At 40.9% G+C, this 16,379-nt stretch overlaps 1 protein-coding gene across 4 annotated transcripts in view; it reads right to left on the reverse strand.

Moving 5' to 3' along the window:
* The window catches only part of LOC125447460 (voltage-dependent P/Q-type calcium channel subunit alpha-1A-like), a 606,466-nt gene that overhangs the window by 155,226 nt on the left and 434,861 nt on the right, over positions 1–16,379 (reverse strand). For all 4 annotated transcript variants that reach the window (XM_048521818.2, XM_059639809.1, XM_059639808.1 and 1 more), the window contains exons 29-31: positions 14,560–14,724; positions 7,160–7,270; positions 6,419–6,502 (exon numbers count right to left, since the gene is read on the reverse strand). In XM_048521818.2, coding sequence (XP_048377775.2) covers positions 6,419–6,502; positions 7,160–7,270; positions 14,560–14,724 — 360 coding nt within the window. The remainder of the gene's footprint in view (positions 1–6,418; positions 6,503–7,159; positions 7,271–14,559; positions 14,725–16,379) is intronic.

The following is a 16,379-nucleotide window of genomic DNA, read 5'->3' on the forward strand; positions in this document are numbered from 1 at the left end:
GCTTCATGCAACACGGAGGTCATGCCTGACTAATCTGTTAGCGTTTCTTGAGAAGATAATGAGCAGGGTAGACAAACCCAGCGGACATGACCACGCAGGAGACTGTTAAATAAGAGCTCATGGTGTAATGGGCAAGTCACTGGCATTGACAGAAGATTGGCTGACTGGCAGAAGGCAGACAGTAGGTATAAAGCAGTCTTGTTCAGGATCGCAGCCAATATCTAGTGGAGTTCCACAGGGGGCAGTGTTGGGATCACAACTTTTTGTGTTATACATTAATGATCTTGATGAAAGAACTGAGGGAATTGTTACTAAATTTGCAGAAGACACAAAGACAGGTGGAGGGACAAGTAGTGTTGGGGAAGCTAGGAGGCTACAGAAGGAACTTGGACATGCTAGGTTTACAGGAAATGATGTGGCAGATGGAATACATTGTGGAAAAATGTGAGATTATACATTTCAGTTGGAAGAACAAAGTTGTAGACTATTTTCTAAATGGGAAAAGGCTTCAGAAATCTGAAGCGCAAAGGGACTGGGAGTCCTATTTCAGGATTCTCTTAAGGTTTACATGCAGGTTCAGTTGGTGGTGAGAAATGCAAATGACACTGCCAGTATTCATGTTGAGAGGGCTAGAATACAACAGCAGAGATATATTGCTGAGGCTGTAAAAGACTCTGATCAGACTCCATTTGGAATACTGTGAGCAGTTTTGGGCCCTGTATCTAATGAAGGATGTATTGGTGTTGGAGTATCCAGAGGATGTTAACAAGAATGGTCCTGGGGTTAAGGAGCTTGTCATATGAGAAGCAACTTGGGACTCTGAATTCTGTACCCAGTGGAGTTTAGAAGGATGAGGGGAAGCAGGTTGAAATTTACACAATACTGACATGCTTGAATACAGTAAACGTGGGAAAGATGTTTCCACCAGTAGGAGAGACTAGGATCTGGGAGCACAGCCTGAGGGTGAAGTGATGACTCTTCAAAACTGAGATGAGGAGGAATTTCTTCAGCCAGAGGGTAGGGAATCTGTGGAACTCATTGTCACAGAGTGCTGTGGAGGCCAAATCATTGAGTGTGGTTAAGACAGAGATGGATAGGTTTTTGATTAGTGAGGACTTCAAGGGTTACGGGAGAAGACAGGAGAATGGGGTTGAGAAACATATCAGCCATGACTGAATTGTGAAATAGACTTGATAGACTGTTGCCAGGGTTGGAGGGTTTGAACTATAGGGAGAAGCTTGATAGGCTGGGGCTATTTTCCCTAGAGCTTCGGAGGCTGAGGGGTGACTTTTAGAGGCTTATAAAATCACGATGGGCATGGATAGGGTGAATAGCCAAGGTCTTTTTCCCAGGGTTGGGGAGTCAAAAACTAGATGGCATAGGTTTAAGGTCTGAGGGGAAAGATTTAAAAGGGACCTAAGGGACAACTTTTTCACACAGAAACTGGTGCATGTATGGAATGAGCAGCTAGAGGAAGTGGTGGAGGCCGGTACAATTACAACTTTTAAAAAGGTATTTAGATGGGTACATCAATAGAAAGGGTTTAGAAGGATACAGGCAAAATGGGACTGGATGAATTTAAGATATCCGGTCAGCATGGATGCACTGGACTGAAAGGTCTGTTTCAGTGCTGTACATCTCTATGAGTCTATAAGGAGACTAAAACCATATACAGTACTCTACGTTGATTATTACCTTGTGAAGATTGGACCACTGAAGGTACAGGAAGCCCTCACTTAACATCATTTATTGCTCCCCAGAAAAGGTGATATTATGCAAAACATGTCTGAGACTTGAAAATTTCTCCAAAGATTCCCTGTTCCAAGACCCAGCTCTTGTAGGTTCAATTTGGGATTATGTAGGAATATCCATGCCTATAGAACATAGAGCATAGAATTCCTATGATGGAATTAATCCAAAACAGTAGTAATGCAATGAGAATACAGGATTTTAATTGAAGTATGATGTTAACTTGAAAGGACATTGTTTGGGATGACACTCTGTGGTGTGAAATAACTTTTTAAGATTCCCTAAAGAAGAGGAGCATCTCCTTAGCTATGGAGGTGCAAATTTCTTTGTGGGAATTGAAGGAACACTCTTGGCCCCTCAAAGGCAAATCCTTTATATTCCTGGAAAGCCCCTTTTAATCTTCTCACTAGGTAAAGAATCACTTCAGTCTGACCTGGCATCTGTGGCAGATTAGCTGCTCAAGCTACTCCACTGGGACCTTTTGACCTTATAAAATTCTGTTTAGCATTCCAGCAGAAAGCCCCATTTCTCTGTTGCCCCTCTTGCAGTATTTCAGTGGGCAGCAAATGCTGACAAATAAAGCAAGCATTCTAGACACTAAACAACCTGTTTATTAGCACTAATAAATTATAAGCATAAAAAATTAAGTATATTAGAAATAACTGCTGCAGCATCCCAAATTAAGGTGTTCCACAGACTGAAGAATCATATTAATGATCAAAACCAGCCATTATCTGTTCCACAAACAGAAGTTGCTGGAAAAGCTCAGCAGGTCTGGCAGCATTAGTGAAGAAAAAAATCAGAGTTAACGTTTATTACTACCTAGTGAAGATTGGACCACTGAAGGTACAGTCACTGGGTCTAGTGACTTTTTCAACTAGTTTTTATAGTTAACATCACAATGTGAAAAACAAGCCATAGTATTTGGAAATATAATGTTTTAATGAAGTAGTACTGCATGTTTTAAGAGACAGTTTATTTTTAGGATCCATAAAATACAAGGTACTATGCTGAAAGTGTGTCGGAGTAGACGGACTTGTGGTTATGTATGCAAAAATAATTGGTAATGACAGAACGCATTGAGAGGGCAATTAATAAGGCATGTAGGATCCTGGAATTCATAGAGGCATTGAGTGCAGGAGATTATCGTGAACATACAGGTTCAACCACTACTGGACATTGTCCAATTCTAGGCAGCACAATTGAGGATAGATGTGAATGCATCAGAGAAGGTGCAGGTAAGATTTAAGGGTGCATGACATTTCAAGAAGGATTACATTTCAAAAAAACCCAAGCGATAAGCAAGAGAAGGAGCTTTATTATACAATATGTTTATTCTCAGGCAGTAAGGTTGTCCTGAGTTGTTTCTTTCCAAACTGGCTAATGATGTCATCATGACGAAACATGATCAGACTGTTAAAGCGACAGTCACTAATGTAAACATACAACAGAGCAGTCTCAGCTATTAGGAACTTCTGATTTGAATCAAGATTGGAAAACAAAAAAATTTGCAGGAAGTGATGATTGCAATTGTCTGCTATTCTTGTTCTTCCAGCTGCTAGGGGTCATCTGTTGGAAGGTATTGTTAAAGGAGCCTTAGTCTAGGGACATGGGTTCAAATCAATGGCAGCTGGCTGGAATTTTAATTCAATTAATAAATATGGAATTAAACTTAATCATTGTCAGTAATAGTGACTTCCCTAATGCTCCTCAAAAGGCTGCCATAGTGTCTATATGATAATGATGTCAATAATGGAGAATTCAGTGATGGTAATGCTATTGTATGTCAAGTGGAGATGGTTGGATTCTTTCTTGTGGAAGATGGTTGTTGCCTGGCACTTGTCTAGGATAAACATTACTTATCATTTATTAGCTCAAGCTTTAGTATGTTCAGGTTTTACCATTGAGTTAGAATGATACAGTATCTGAGGAATGACAAATGTTGCTGAATATTAATCTCCCCATTTATGACCTTATGATGGAAGGAAGGTCATTGATCAAGCAGCTAAAGCCAAACCGGGCCTACGACACTACCCTGAAGAACTCCTGCAAGTAAATCACAGGACTGAGATGATGAACTCCAACAACCTCAACCACCTTCCTCTGTGCTGGATAGTACACTAATCAATGGGGATGTTCCCTCCTGATTCACATTTACTTCACTTTTGCTGGGGTTCCTTAATGCCACACTAAGTCAAACTTTACCTGGATGTCCAGGGCAGTCACTTTCATCTCATGCATTCAGTTCTCTTGTCCATAAAAGCTTGAGAAGAATAGTAGCTCGGGTTGTGCAGGAGGTTGCAGATTTGCTCACTGAGTCAGTGTGTTTGATTGCAGGTGTTTTGGCCCCTTGCTAGGCCACATTGTCAGTGTGCTTCCAGTGAAGCATGGGTGTTCTGTCCTGCTTGTTACTTATATACTGCAGTTTGCCGAGGCGGTTGACTTCACTTCATGTCCTGTTTTTCAGTGGTCTGCATATCGGATCCAGTTCAATTTGTTCGGTTGGAATGCCAGACCTCCAGGAATTCCTTGGTATGTCTCTGTTTGGCTTGTACTATTATAGATGTGTTATCCCAGTCAAATTTGCATCCTTCTTTGTCTGTATGTATTGAGACCAGTAAGAATTGGTCGTGTCTCTTGGTGGCTAGTTGGTATTCAGGTATCCTAAATGTCAATTTTCTTCTAGTTTGGCCAAAGTAATATTTCTCACAATCCTTGCATGGTATTTTGCAGTTAACTTTTCAGATCCGGTCACCCTTCCTCAGAAATGAGGAAGACCCCTCAATTGCCTTGCAGATAACCAAGAATAGACTAATGTGACAGTAATTGACTGGGTTGGACATTTTGTCAACAAGATATATTTGGGCAAGTTCTAAGGAAGAGTCACTGGACCCAAAATGTTAATTCTGATTTTTTCTTCACAGATGCCGCCAGACCTGCTGAGCTTTTCGAGCAACTTCTGTTTTTGTTTCTGATTTACAGTATCTGCAGTTCTTTCAGTTTTTACATGGTATTTTGTATATTACACTAGTTTTATTGGTTGTGCGTATGGGATCCTTTAAGTTCGTCAGTAGCTGTTGCAGGGTGTTGTTGGTTTGTGGGCTACCCTGATACCTAAGGGTCTGCAAAGTCTTGCAGTCATCTCTGATATATGGTAGGGTGACTAGTGTGTCTGGCCATGTTGTATCTTCTTGTTGTGATCTTCACAGAAGTAACGTTGTCCATGTTTGGATCAAGGCTGTAATGAGGTTACTTGCTTTGTGGTCCTGGTGGCACCCAAACTGAGCTACAGTAAGCAGGTTATTGCTGAGTACATGCCACTTGATAACACTGTCATTGACTCCTTCAATAACTTTGCAGATAATCAGAAATAGACTGATGTGGCAGAAATTGACTGGGTTGGACTTTTTGTCAACAAAACATATTTGGGCAATTTTCCATATTGCCACACACATGCCATTGGAGTATCTTGGTTGGTGACATGCCTAATTCTGGAGCATATGTCTTTAGTAAATATGACAGTATGTTTTCATAACCTATAGCTTTGGGGTATATAATAGCTTCAGCTGTTACTTGACATCACTTGAAGTGAACTAAATTGGCTTAAAATTGGCATCTTTGATGCAAGAGAAGATCGACAGGTATCATCCACTGCGGACATCTGGCTGAAGATGCTCGCAAATGCTTCAGCTTTGTCTTTTGCACTGATGTGTTGGGCTCCCTCATCATTAAGGATGGGGATATTTTGAACCGTCCTCCATTGATAGTAGTTTAAATTTAAAGGACCGAATGTGACAGGGTTGCAGAACTTAGATTGGATTCTGCTGGGTGTGGCATTCCTTAGCTTTGTCTATTGCAGCTGCTTCTACAGTTTGGCATGCAAGTGGTCCTGTGATGCAGATTCACCATGTTGACTTCTCATTTTTATGTATGCTTGGTGCTACTCCTGGCATATCTTATTGCACTTTTCATTGCACCAGGATTAATCCCCTGGCTTGATTGTAATGCTAAACCCTCCAGTTGTCATTTTTGTTACTAAATTCAGTGCCTCAGTCGAAAACAGAAATAGAGATATGTGGGAAATGGGGCTATAAAGATTGATGGTATGAGCTTGGAACACAGATACATGAAATGTAGAGAAAGAGCATCTGACTGCACTGTACCTGATTACGGTATAATTGATACTGACACAGAATGTACTTGAGTTACATTTTCTCTTCCTCAGAACTAGTATACCTCATTTCATCGACCTTAGGATATAACCAAAAAAATCATTTCACTCTGCTTTACACATTTGGTTCCTTTAAAGGAGTTTTTACTGCAAATATTTAGTTTTTAAAATGTTAAATAAGATGTAATAACAGTTAAAATAAAATAGAAACAATTATAAAATTCCAATATGGAATTTAACCCTTTCTTGCCAGAATGATCAAGCCACGGAACCCTCTCCTGACAGGTTGACCTCTGAAATATTTTTAAAGTGCGATTATGTGACCAGAACTACACAACAGGAACAGATGGAGTTGCTTCAGGATAACCTCAGGAATTGCAACAACATTAGTGTGTCAGGAACAATCTGTCTCTTTCTTTTCATGGCAGAAACTAAACTATTGTTTATTAACTTCTACATTTAAGATGTTTAACGTGAACATTTTTAATGTGTACTTACCCAAAATTCCGTCACTAATATATCAGTGACACTGCCCAGGACCGTGACAAAATCAAATACATTCCAGGCATCCTGAAAATAGTTCTGTGAAGCAAAAAGCAACACCATCAGAAATCTCAAATTTTGAAGAGATTTTCTCCCTCTTCCTGCCGCCTCACATTGAGTTATTGGTCGTGCTGGTCTACTTGTGTCTTCCATACTATGTATTCTTTATGTATTAGGTCAGCATCAATTGCTGCAAATTTATTGGGGCTATACATCATCATAGCAAAGCCTGGTTCTGTCTTCAAGCAGATATCCACAAGCACACTCTCCAGCATAACGACTGATCAGGAATAATAGTCTTGGATGACTTTTCTCTCCACTTTGTTGGCCACTGTCACTGCAGCCAAATGCAGTACATCAAGTGTTACCTTAAGTCAAGTCACAGGATCACAAGAGGAATACTACATTGGCTGTAATTTTCTTTAGCTGGTAAGGAATAGAAGAAATTAATTGCTTTTCCATTCACAGTCACTATTCATATATAACAGCTGAAAAGTGCATGCATTTAGATACTGGTGAGGACAAGTTCCTCCAACACTTACGTCTACTCACATATTAAGAATAGCCACTTAGTTAAGCAGTGAAAGGTTTCTTGCACGTGTGGAACTGCAAGAGTCGAAGCTTTCAGAAACAGAGGGAGGGGGAGACAGTTTAGGAGCAAAAATGAATAATATAAAGTCCATGCCATATACTCACCAGAATTCCAAAGGCAATAATTTTCAGGATACATTCGCATGAGAACAAAATGGTGAACACCATGTTGAGATACTTTAGGACATCATCATAAGATTGTGGCTGATCGGAAAACTATATCAAGAAAAAGAAAGTTTACTTATTAACAAAAGCAAAATACTGTGGATGCTGGAAATTTGAAATTAAAAAAGAAAGCACTGGAGAAATTTAGCTGGTCTGGCAGCATCTATAGACAGAGAAACTGTGTTAAAGTGTCAAGTCTAATATGACTTTTCTTCAGAACTGAAGCTTGTATCAGATTTGAAACATCAGCTCTGTTTCTGCTAGTTGCTGCTCAACCTGCTGAGATTCCCTTGCATTTTCTCTTTTAATTTAGTTACTAATGTTGTACCTCTACAATATTGGCAATGGAGGTAAGAGGGAAAGATCATTAAAGCATGTTAATTGGAAGACCCTGGTATAAGTGAACTTATTTCATTTTTCAGGATATCACTATTGAGTCAAATGGTTATCAAAGCATACACGATAAACATTTACAGCACAAAGCAAGCCATTAAACTCAATGTATCATTCTTCACTTGGACAATCTAAAATGAATCCAAGTGACCTGTATTTTTGAGTGTTGTATTTTTTTCCAGTTCAAATATTTATCCAGATTGCCTTAAAAAATGTTTTGTTCTGTAGTTAAACAGCTGCTTTATGATAAAACATTTCATGCTTGGACAATTCTGTACAAATCAAAATTCTTCTGACCTTGTTCCTCACATAGGTTAGATTATATTCCCTACAGTGTGGAAACAGGCACTTTGGCACAACAAGTCCATACTGCCCCTGAAGCATCCCACCCAGACCCATCCCCCTATAACCCACACACCCCTGAACACTACGGGCAGTTTAGCATGGCCAGTCCACCTAACCTGCACATCTTTGGACTGTGGGAGTAAACCGGAGCACCCGGAGGAAACCCACGCAGACACGGGGAGAATGTGCAAACTCCACACAGACAGTCACCCGAGGCTGGAATCGACCCTGCGTCCCTGGCACTGTGAGGCTGCAGTCCTAACCAATGAGCCACAGTGCCGCACATAGTTTTGAACTTTTAACTCCTGACTCCTAAGCTACAAAAATTATCTTTCCTTACTCAACCATTCAAAATTCCTTATGGTTTTAAACTCACTGTTAAATATTCTTTGAGCTATTTCTTCTATAGTGCAAACAGGGAATTGATTAGAGATCGAGAGAATTCTCTATATAAAGACATCACTATTGAACACAGTCCTAGTAAATATTTGGCAACTATAATCGGTAACATTATTGGTAATCTTGTGCAGGTCCACTGAGAGGGACAGACAGAGAGAGAGACAAAGACAGATAGACAGAGAAACAGAAAGAGAGAGAAAGAGAGACTACGTGTGTGTGCGCGCACATGTCTTGTTGAATGGGTAGTCAGATCTGGAGAACTGGCAGCCACGTGAGCATTGGGATTAGAGGCCTTGGGGTGCAGAAAAGGAACAGGGAAATTGATAGGTTTGAAAGAAGGAAATATTGGAGACTTCCTAGGGACAGTCAAAAGTGCAGAGCATGCTCAATCATAGGCAGACGTGATGGTTTCAGCACGTATGTAAGACTAGCACCTTTTAGCACTGCCAGCTTTTGCTTGAGCTTATCTGCCGGGCTCCCCAAGGTTTAGGGAAAAACTGTTACAGTAGTAGAAATAGTAGGAACTGCCGATGCTGGAGAATCTGAGATAACACGGTGTGAAGCTGGATGAACACAGCAGGCCAAACAGCATCAGAGGAGCAGGAAAGTTTGACGTTTTGGGTCGGGACCCTTCTTCAGAAAATTTTCTGAAACTTTCCTGCTCCTCTGATGCTGCTTGGCCTGCGGTGTTCATTCAGCTTCACACCGTGTTATTTTAGCGAAAAACTATTTTACCCAGTTAAAGAGAAAGAGACAGTCAGGCAAAGTGACAGAGTCATAGAGTTGCACGGAAAAGACCCTACGGCCCAACTCAACCATATCCTAAATTAGTTTAGTCCCACCTGCCAGCATTTGACCCATATCTCTCTCTAAACCCTTCCTACTCATATACCCATCCAAATGCCTTTTAAATATTGTAACTGCACCAGCCTTCACCACTTCCTCCTGGCAACTTGCTCCATACATGCGCAACCCTCTGTGTGAAAAATTTGCCCCTTAGGTTCCTTTTAAATCTTTCCACTCTTGCCTTAATCCTCTGCCTTATAGTTTTGGGCTCCCCTACACTGGGAAAAAGACCTTGGCTATCTGCCTTATCCATGCCCCTCATGATTTAATAAACTCATAATATTGATATGATTAGTTAGAGAATATTCAGCCAGCAAATAATATCAGAGGTTGTAACGCAACCAAGCTCAGTGACTCCATCACAATGGCTATTGATGGAAGAAGTTGCACATATGGAATTGTCCAGTAGTCTAGAGGTTACAGCACAGAAAGGCCTTTCAGCCTATCAAGTCTGTGCTGAACAATCTCTACTAATTTCAGTCACCGTTACACTGTGGAAGGAGCACTGTATTTTTTCCAATATCAATTCCTGTACAAAGTGTAGAGCAATGCAAACATGTAATCTGTATCTCCATGCTCGCTCACCTTACTTCATGTAAATTGAATTGTAAGTATAGAATTCTTATTCATACCAATGCATAGCATGTACAGAGGTGGAGTTTTTTAAAAACAATGATACATGCATTAAAACTGAGCTAGAGCAGGAGACTGAATAATGAATACTTATCTCTAACTGAATCAATGGATTTCCATCTACAAAACTTTCTAAGATCGTTTTTGGTAGAAGTAGAAATCACAGAAATTGTCAAAGACTGAGCCTACACATGCTGCTACTCTTCAACATCATTGCAGAGTAGATAAAATACAGTAAATAATGAAATATATAAAGAAAAATATGAACTGGTATCATCATAAAGTGGGCTGGAATTATGTTAAATTATAGTTTTCTTTTAAATGCATTCACAGGTTGTCAACATTTTTGGTGTTTTTTTACCCATCCCAGTCCAACTGAGTGGCTTACTAGGTCACTCCAGAGAACAGTTAAAAGTCAATGAAACTGGCCCCATATTAGAACACAAAACATCGAACAGTACAGCACAGTACAGGCCCTTCAGCCCACAATGTTGAGCCGCGCTTTTACCCTAAAACTAAGGTCTATCTAATCTCCACCTCTACCTTATACTATCATCTAATAGCCTATCTAATAGCCGCTTAAATGCCCCTAATGAGGCCGACTCCACTACCCTCTCCAGCAATGCATTCCACGCCCCGACCACTCTGAGTAAAGAACCTACCTCTGACATCTCCCCTATATCTACCTCTACTCACTTTAAAACTATGCCCGCTCATTATAGCTATCTCCACCACAGGAAAAAGTCACTGACTATCCACTCTATCTATACCTCTGATCATTTTGTACACCTCTGTCAAGTCACCTCTCATCCTTCATCGTTCTAAAGATAAAAGCCCTAGCTCTCTCAACCTTTCCTCATAAGGCCTTCCTTCCATTCCACGCAATATCCTGGTAAATCTCCTCTGCAGCTTTTCCAATGCTTCCACACCTTTCCTGTAATGGAGGCGACCAGAACTGGACACAATACTCCAGATGTGGCCGAACCAGGCTTTTGTATAGTTGGAGCATAACTTCACGGTTCTTGAACTCAATCCTTCTATTAATGAAAGCTAACACACCATACTTCTTAACAACTCTATCCACCTGGGTGGCTGCTTTCAGGGAACTGTGACATGAACTCCAAGATCCCTCTGCTCCTCCACATTTTCAAGAATCTTTCCATAAGCCACGTATTCTGCTTTCAAGTTTGTCCTCCCAAAATAAGTCACCTCACACTTTTCAGGGCTAAAAACTATCTACCACTTCTCATCCCAGCTCTGCATCCTATCAATGTCCCTTTGTAACCTAGAACAGCTCTCCGCACTGTCCACAACTCGACCCACCTTTGTATCGTGCGTGAACTTGCTAATCCACCCTTCCACTTGTATGTTCAAATCATTTACAATAATCACAAATAGAAGAGGATCCAGAACAGATCCTTGTGGTACACCACTCGTAACTGAGCACCACGTTGAATATTTTCCAACCGCTACCAACCTTTGTCTTCGAACGGTCAGCCAATCCTGAATCCAATCCCATGCCTCCTTGCTTTCTGCATGAGCCTACCATGGGGAGCCTTATTAAATGCCTTACTTAAATCCATGTATACCACATCCAATGTTCTACCTTCATCCACATGTTTGGTCACCTCTTCAAAGAATTCAGCAAGGTTTGTGAGGCATGGTCTACCCCTCACAAATCCATGCTGAATATCACGAATCAAACTGTGCCTATCCAAGTGATCATAAATCCTATATCTCAGAGCCCTTTCCAATAATTTGCCGACCACAGAAGTAAAACTAACTGGCCTGTAATTTCTGGAGTTATTCCTATTCCCTTTATTGAACAAGGGAATGACGTTTGCCACTCTCCAATCTTCTGGCAGTATACCTGCGGACAGTGAGGATAAAAAGATCATCGCCAAAGGCCCTGCGATCTCTGCTGTTGCTTCCCATAGAATCCTTGGATAAATCCCATCAGGCCTGGGGGACTTATCTATCTTCAAGTTCTTCAAAATTTCTAGTATATATTCCTTACTAACACCCACCTCCTCTAGCCTGCCAGCCTGTTTCACGCTGTCCTCCCCTACAACTAGGTCCCTCTCAGTTGTGAATACCGAAGAAACATATTTATTGAGGACTTCTCCTGTCTCTTTAGGCTTCATGCATGAATTCCCTTTACAATCCTTGATTGGCCAAAAGCCTTGGAGTTTTCCTTGATCCTATCTGCCAAGGTTTTCTCATGCCCCCTTATAGCTCTCCTAAGCCCTTTCTTCAGCTCCTTACTGGTTAACCTGTATCCCTCTAGAACTTTTTCCGATCCTTGTCTCCTAAACCTTATAGGAGCATCCTTCTTCCTCTTAACTAGTCGTTCGACTTCTCTCAAGAACCAAGGCTCTTTGACTCAACCGCATCTTCCCTGCCTGCTAGGGACAGACATATTGATCACATGTAGTATGCATTCCTTAAACAATCTCCACATTTCTATAGTGCTCTTCCCTGACAGCATCTGTTCCCATTTTATGTAGTGTAGGAATAGGGCCAGTCAAAGACAGAGGTGGGAAGTTGTGTGTGGACCCTGTGGAGATCGGAGAGGTGCTAAATGAATATTTCTCATCTATTTTCACTCAGGAAAAGGAGAATATTGTAGAGAGATGACTGACATACAGGCTAATAGACTTGTAAGGTTTGAGTTAGTAAGGAGGAGGTGTTATCAATTCTAGAAGGTGTGAAGGTAGATAAATCCCCTGGCCCGGATGGGATTTTTCCGAGGATTCTCTGGGAAGCTAGGGAGGAGATGGCGCAGCCTTTGGCCTTGATCTTTGAGTCATCATTGTCTACAGGTTTAGTACCAGAAGACTGGAGGATTGGAAATGTTATGCTCTTGTTCAAGAAGGGCAGGAGAGCAGACCTAGGTAATTATAGACCAGTGAGCCTTACGTTTGTAGTAGGAACAGCTCTGGAAAGGATTACAAGAGATAGGATTTATAATCATCCAGCAAGCAACAATTTGATTGGAGATAGTCAACATGGATTCGTCAAGGGCAGGTAGTGTCTCACAAACTTCATTGAGTTTTTTGAGAAGGTGACCAAGCATGTGGATGAGGGTAGGGCAGTTGATGTGATGTACATGGACTTCAGTAAAGCCTTTGATAAGGTTTCACATGGTAGGCTATTGGAGAAAATACAGAGGCACGGGATTGAGGGAGATTTAACAGTTTGGATTAGAAACTGGCTTTCTGTAAGAAGGCAACGAGTGGTATTTGATGGAAAATATTCAGCCTGGAGTCCGGTTACTAGTGGTGTGCCTCAAGGATCTGTTTTGGGACCACTGCTGTTTGTCATTTTTATAAATGACTTGGATGCAGGCATTGGTGGATGGGTTAGTAAGTTTGCAGATGACACTAAAGTCGGTGGAGTGGTGGACAGTGTGGAAGAATGTTGCAGGTTACAGGGAGACTTGGATAAACTGCAGAATTGTGCTGAAAGGTGGCAAATGGAGTTCAATGCAGATAAATGTGAGGTGATTCACTTTGGGAAGAATAATAGGAAGACAGAATACTGGGTCAATGGAAAGATTCTTGGTAGCGTGGATGAGCAGAGGGATCTTGGTGTCCGTGTACACAGATCCCTGAAAGTTGCCACCCAGGGTGATAGTGCTGTTAAGAAGGCATACGGTGTGTTAGGTTTTATTGGTAGAGGGATTGAGTTCCGGGGCCGTGATGTCATGCTGCAACTGTACAAAACGCTAGTGCGGCCTCACTTGGTATATTGTGTACAGCTCTGGTCGCCCCATTACAGGAAGGATGTGGAAGCATTGGAAAAGGTGCAGAGGAGATTTACCAGGATGTTGCCTGGTCTGGAGTGAAGGTCTTATGAGGAAAGGCTGAGGGACTTGGGTCTGTTCTCATTGGAAGAAGGCTAAGAGGGGATTTAATAGAGACATACAAGATGATCAGAGGATTAGACAGGGTGGACAGTGACAGTCTTTTTCCTCGGATGATAACATTGGCTTGTACAAGGGGGCATAGCTACAAATTGAGGGGCGATAGATTTAAGACAGATGTCAGAGGCAGGTTCTTTACTCAGAGAGTGGTAAAGGCGTGGAATGCCCTGCCTGCCAATGTAGTTAACTCAGCCACATTAGGGGCATTTAAACAGTCCTTGGATAAGCACATGGATGATGATGGGATAGTGTAGGGGGATGGGCATGGATTGGTTCACAGGTCGGCGCAACATCGAGGGCCGAAGAGCCTGTTCTGCGCTGTATTGTTCTATGTTACCCAGTTCTTGCTTAACAGAATTATAATTACCAAACCCCCAATTATAAATGTTACCAATATTATGTTGCACTAATTACTTCATAGGTCAGGGGCATCACTGACAAGGTTATCCCTAATTCCTCAGAGGGCCATCAAGACTCGACAACATTGATGGGGGTCTGGAGTCACATCTAGGCCAGATGAAATTCATCATCTGCGAGGGTGGGATTTGATCCCACATCCTCAGAACATTATCCTGAAGTTTTGGATTACTAGCCCAGTGACATTACCACTATGCCACTGCCTCCCCATAGCTGGGACGGCATGGGGAAAAATGGACTGAACTAATGACATTCCCTTAGATGACATTCTTTAGTATTGGTAGTTGGTTGGAGAAGTATGACAGTAAGACAGTAAGAAGCAATAACAAAAGAACAGAAATGGACAAACAGAAATTCAAAGTTTGGAAATCTGCTTACTGACCTTCATCATTAGCACCACAGTATTGAGTGCAATCATAGCCATAATGGTGTACTCAAATGGGGGTGACACCACAAATTGCCACATTTTGTACTGAAAGGTTTGTTTGTTCTGTGGCATATGACGTGTCAAGGGCTTGGCACTGATAGCAAAGTCAATGCATGCTCTCTGCAAGAGACAAGTTAATAAAGGTTAATTCAACAAAACAAACTCAAAACTAAATACATAAAAACAAAATACTTATTTTCTCTCTGTTAGTGAAAGCTATTCCCACTTCCATATCTCCTAGGCTCTCTATGAACAATTTTGTTCATTTTATCTGCTTACAAGGATCTGGTTGAGATTGTCCCAGATTTATCATAGTAGGAATTTTACACGAGCAATTTACATACAAACATACAAATTAGGAGCAGAAATACTTCATTCAGCCTCTTTAAGCTAGCTTTGCCATTCAATAAAGTCATGGCTGACTTGCTTATGTTTTGAATTCCATATTCCCAGCTACCATCACCCCCATCTCCAACTTTAATTCACTGTTTAACAATGATCTACCTACCTCTCCTGCAAAAATGATCAACAACTCCTCCTCAAACGCCTTCTGAGGGAAGGATTTCCAAAGTCACACAATTCTCTGAGAGAAACAGATTCTCTTCATCTCTGTCTTAAAAGAATGACTCCTACTTTTTAAAGTGCTCCCAAATTCTTGCCTCACCACAAAGAGGAAGCATCATTTTTACAACCATCTGACAAGATTGTTCAGGATCTTATACTCTTAAATCAAGTAGCTCCTCACTCTTCTAAGCTCTGGTGAAAACAATTCCAATCGAACTTTTCCTCTAAAAATAACTCACATATTCCAGGCATCAATCTAGTAAACCTCCTCTGAACCACCTTTAATGCATTTACATCTTTCCAAAACTGCACAAGTTACTTGTGTGCATGCATATTAACTTTTAGTGATTCATACAGTTGGATACTTAGACCTCTTTGCATCTTGGAATTTTGTAGTTGTTCTTCATTCAAGAAATACTGTTTTGTTTATTCTTCCTTCCTAAGTTAACAACTTCACATTTTCCTGTATTATCCCCCATCTGCCACATTTTTGTCCATTCATTCAATCTACTTATATGTTTTGCAAATTCCTTATCTACTCTTAATATTCTATCTATCTTCCTATCATCTGAAAATTTAGTCAAAATGTCTAGGCTCCCCCTTACATAAGTTATTGATATAAGTTGTATAAAAAGGAGGCTCCAGACTTCTGCAGCACTCTTCTCGTCACAACCAGTCAATTAGAGAAGAACTCATTTATGCATAACCTCTATTTTCTAAGGATCAACTATATTTTATTTATGTTAATATGTCACCTACCTTCTACACCATAAGCTCCGACATTATGCAATAAACTTTTATGTGGCACATTCTAAAATGCCTTTTGGAAATCCAAGTATAGTATGTACACAAGCATGCCATTATGCACATCATATTACTTCAAGAACGCCAATAAATTTGTCAGGTGTGACGTCCCTTTCACAAAACCATGCTGACTCTTCCTAATTATCTTTGCACAAGGAGAGACCAAATATATGCAATGAATCAGCTACGTGGATTGATTGGATTCAAAAATCAAGTAAGACTACATTTAACAACGTGTAGAGCTGGATGAACACAGCAAGCCAAGCAGCACCAGAGGAGCAGGAAAGCTGACATTTCAGGTCTGGACCCTTCTTCAGAAAATGCAATTTGATATTTATTACCAAGTCTCACTTATCTGTGTTACCCATCATCCATGTCATTGACATTTTAAAGAATATGAATGGATC

The sequence above is a fragment of the Stegostoma tigrinum genome, chromosome 35, assembly GCF_030684315.1.
Source record: "Stegostoma tigrinum isolate sSteTig4 chromosome 35, sSteTig4.hap1, whole genome shotgun sequence".
NCBI lineage: Eukaryota > Metazoa > Chordata > Chondrichthyes > Orectolobiformes > Stegostomatidae > Stegostoma > Stegostoma tigrinum.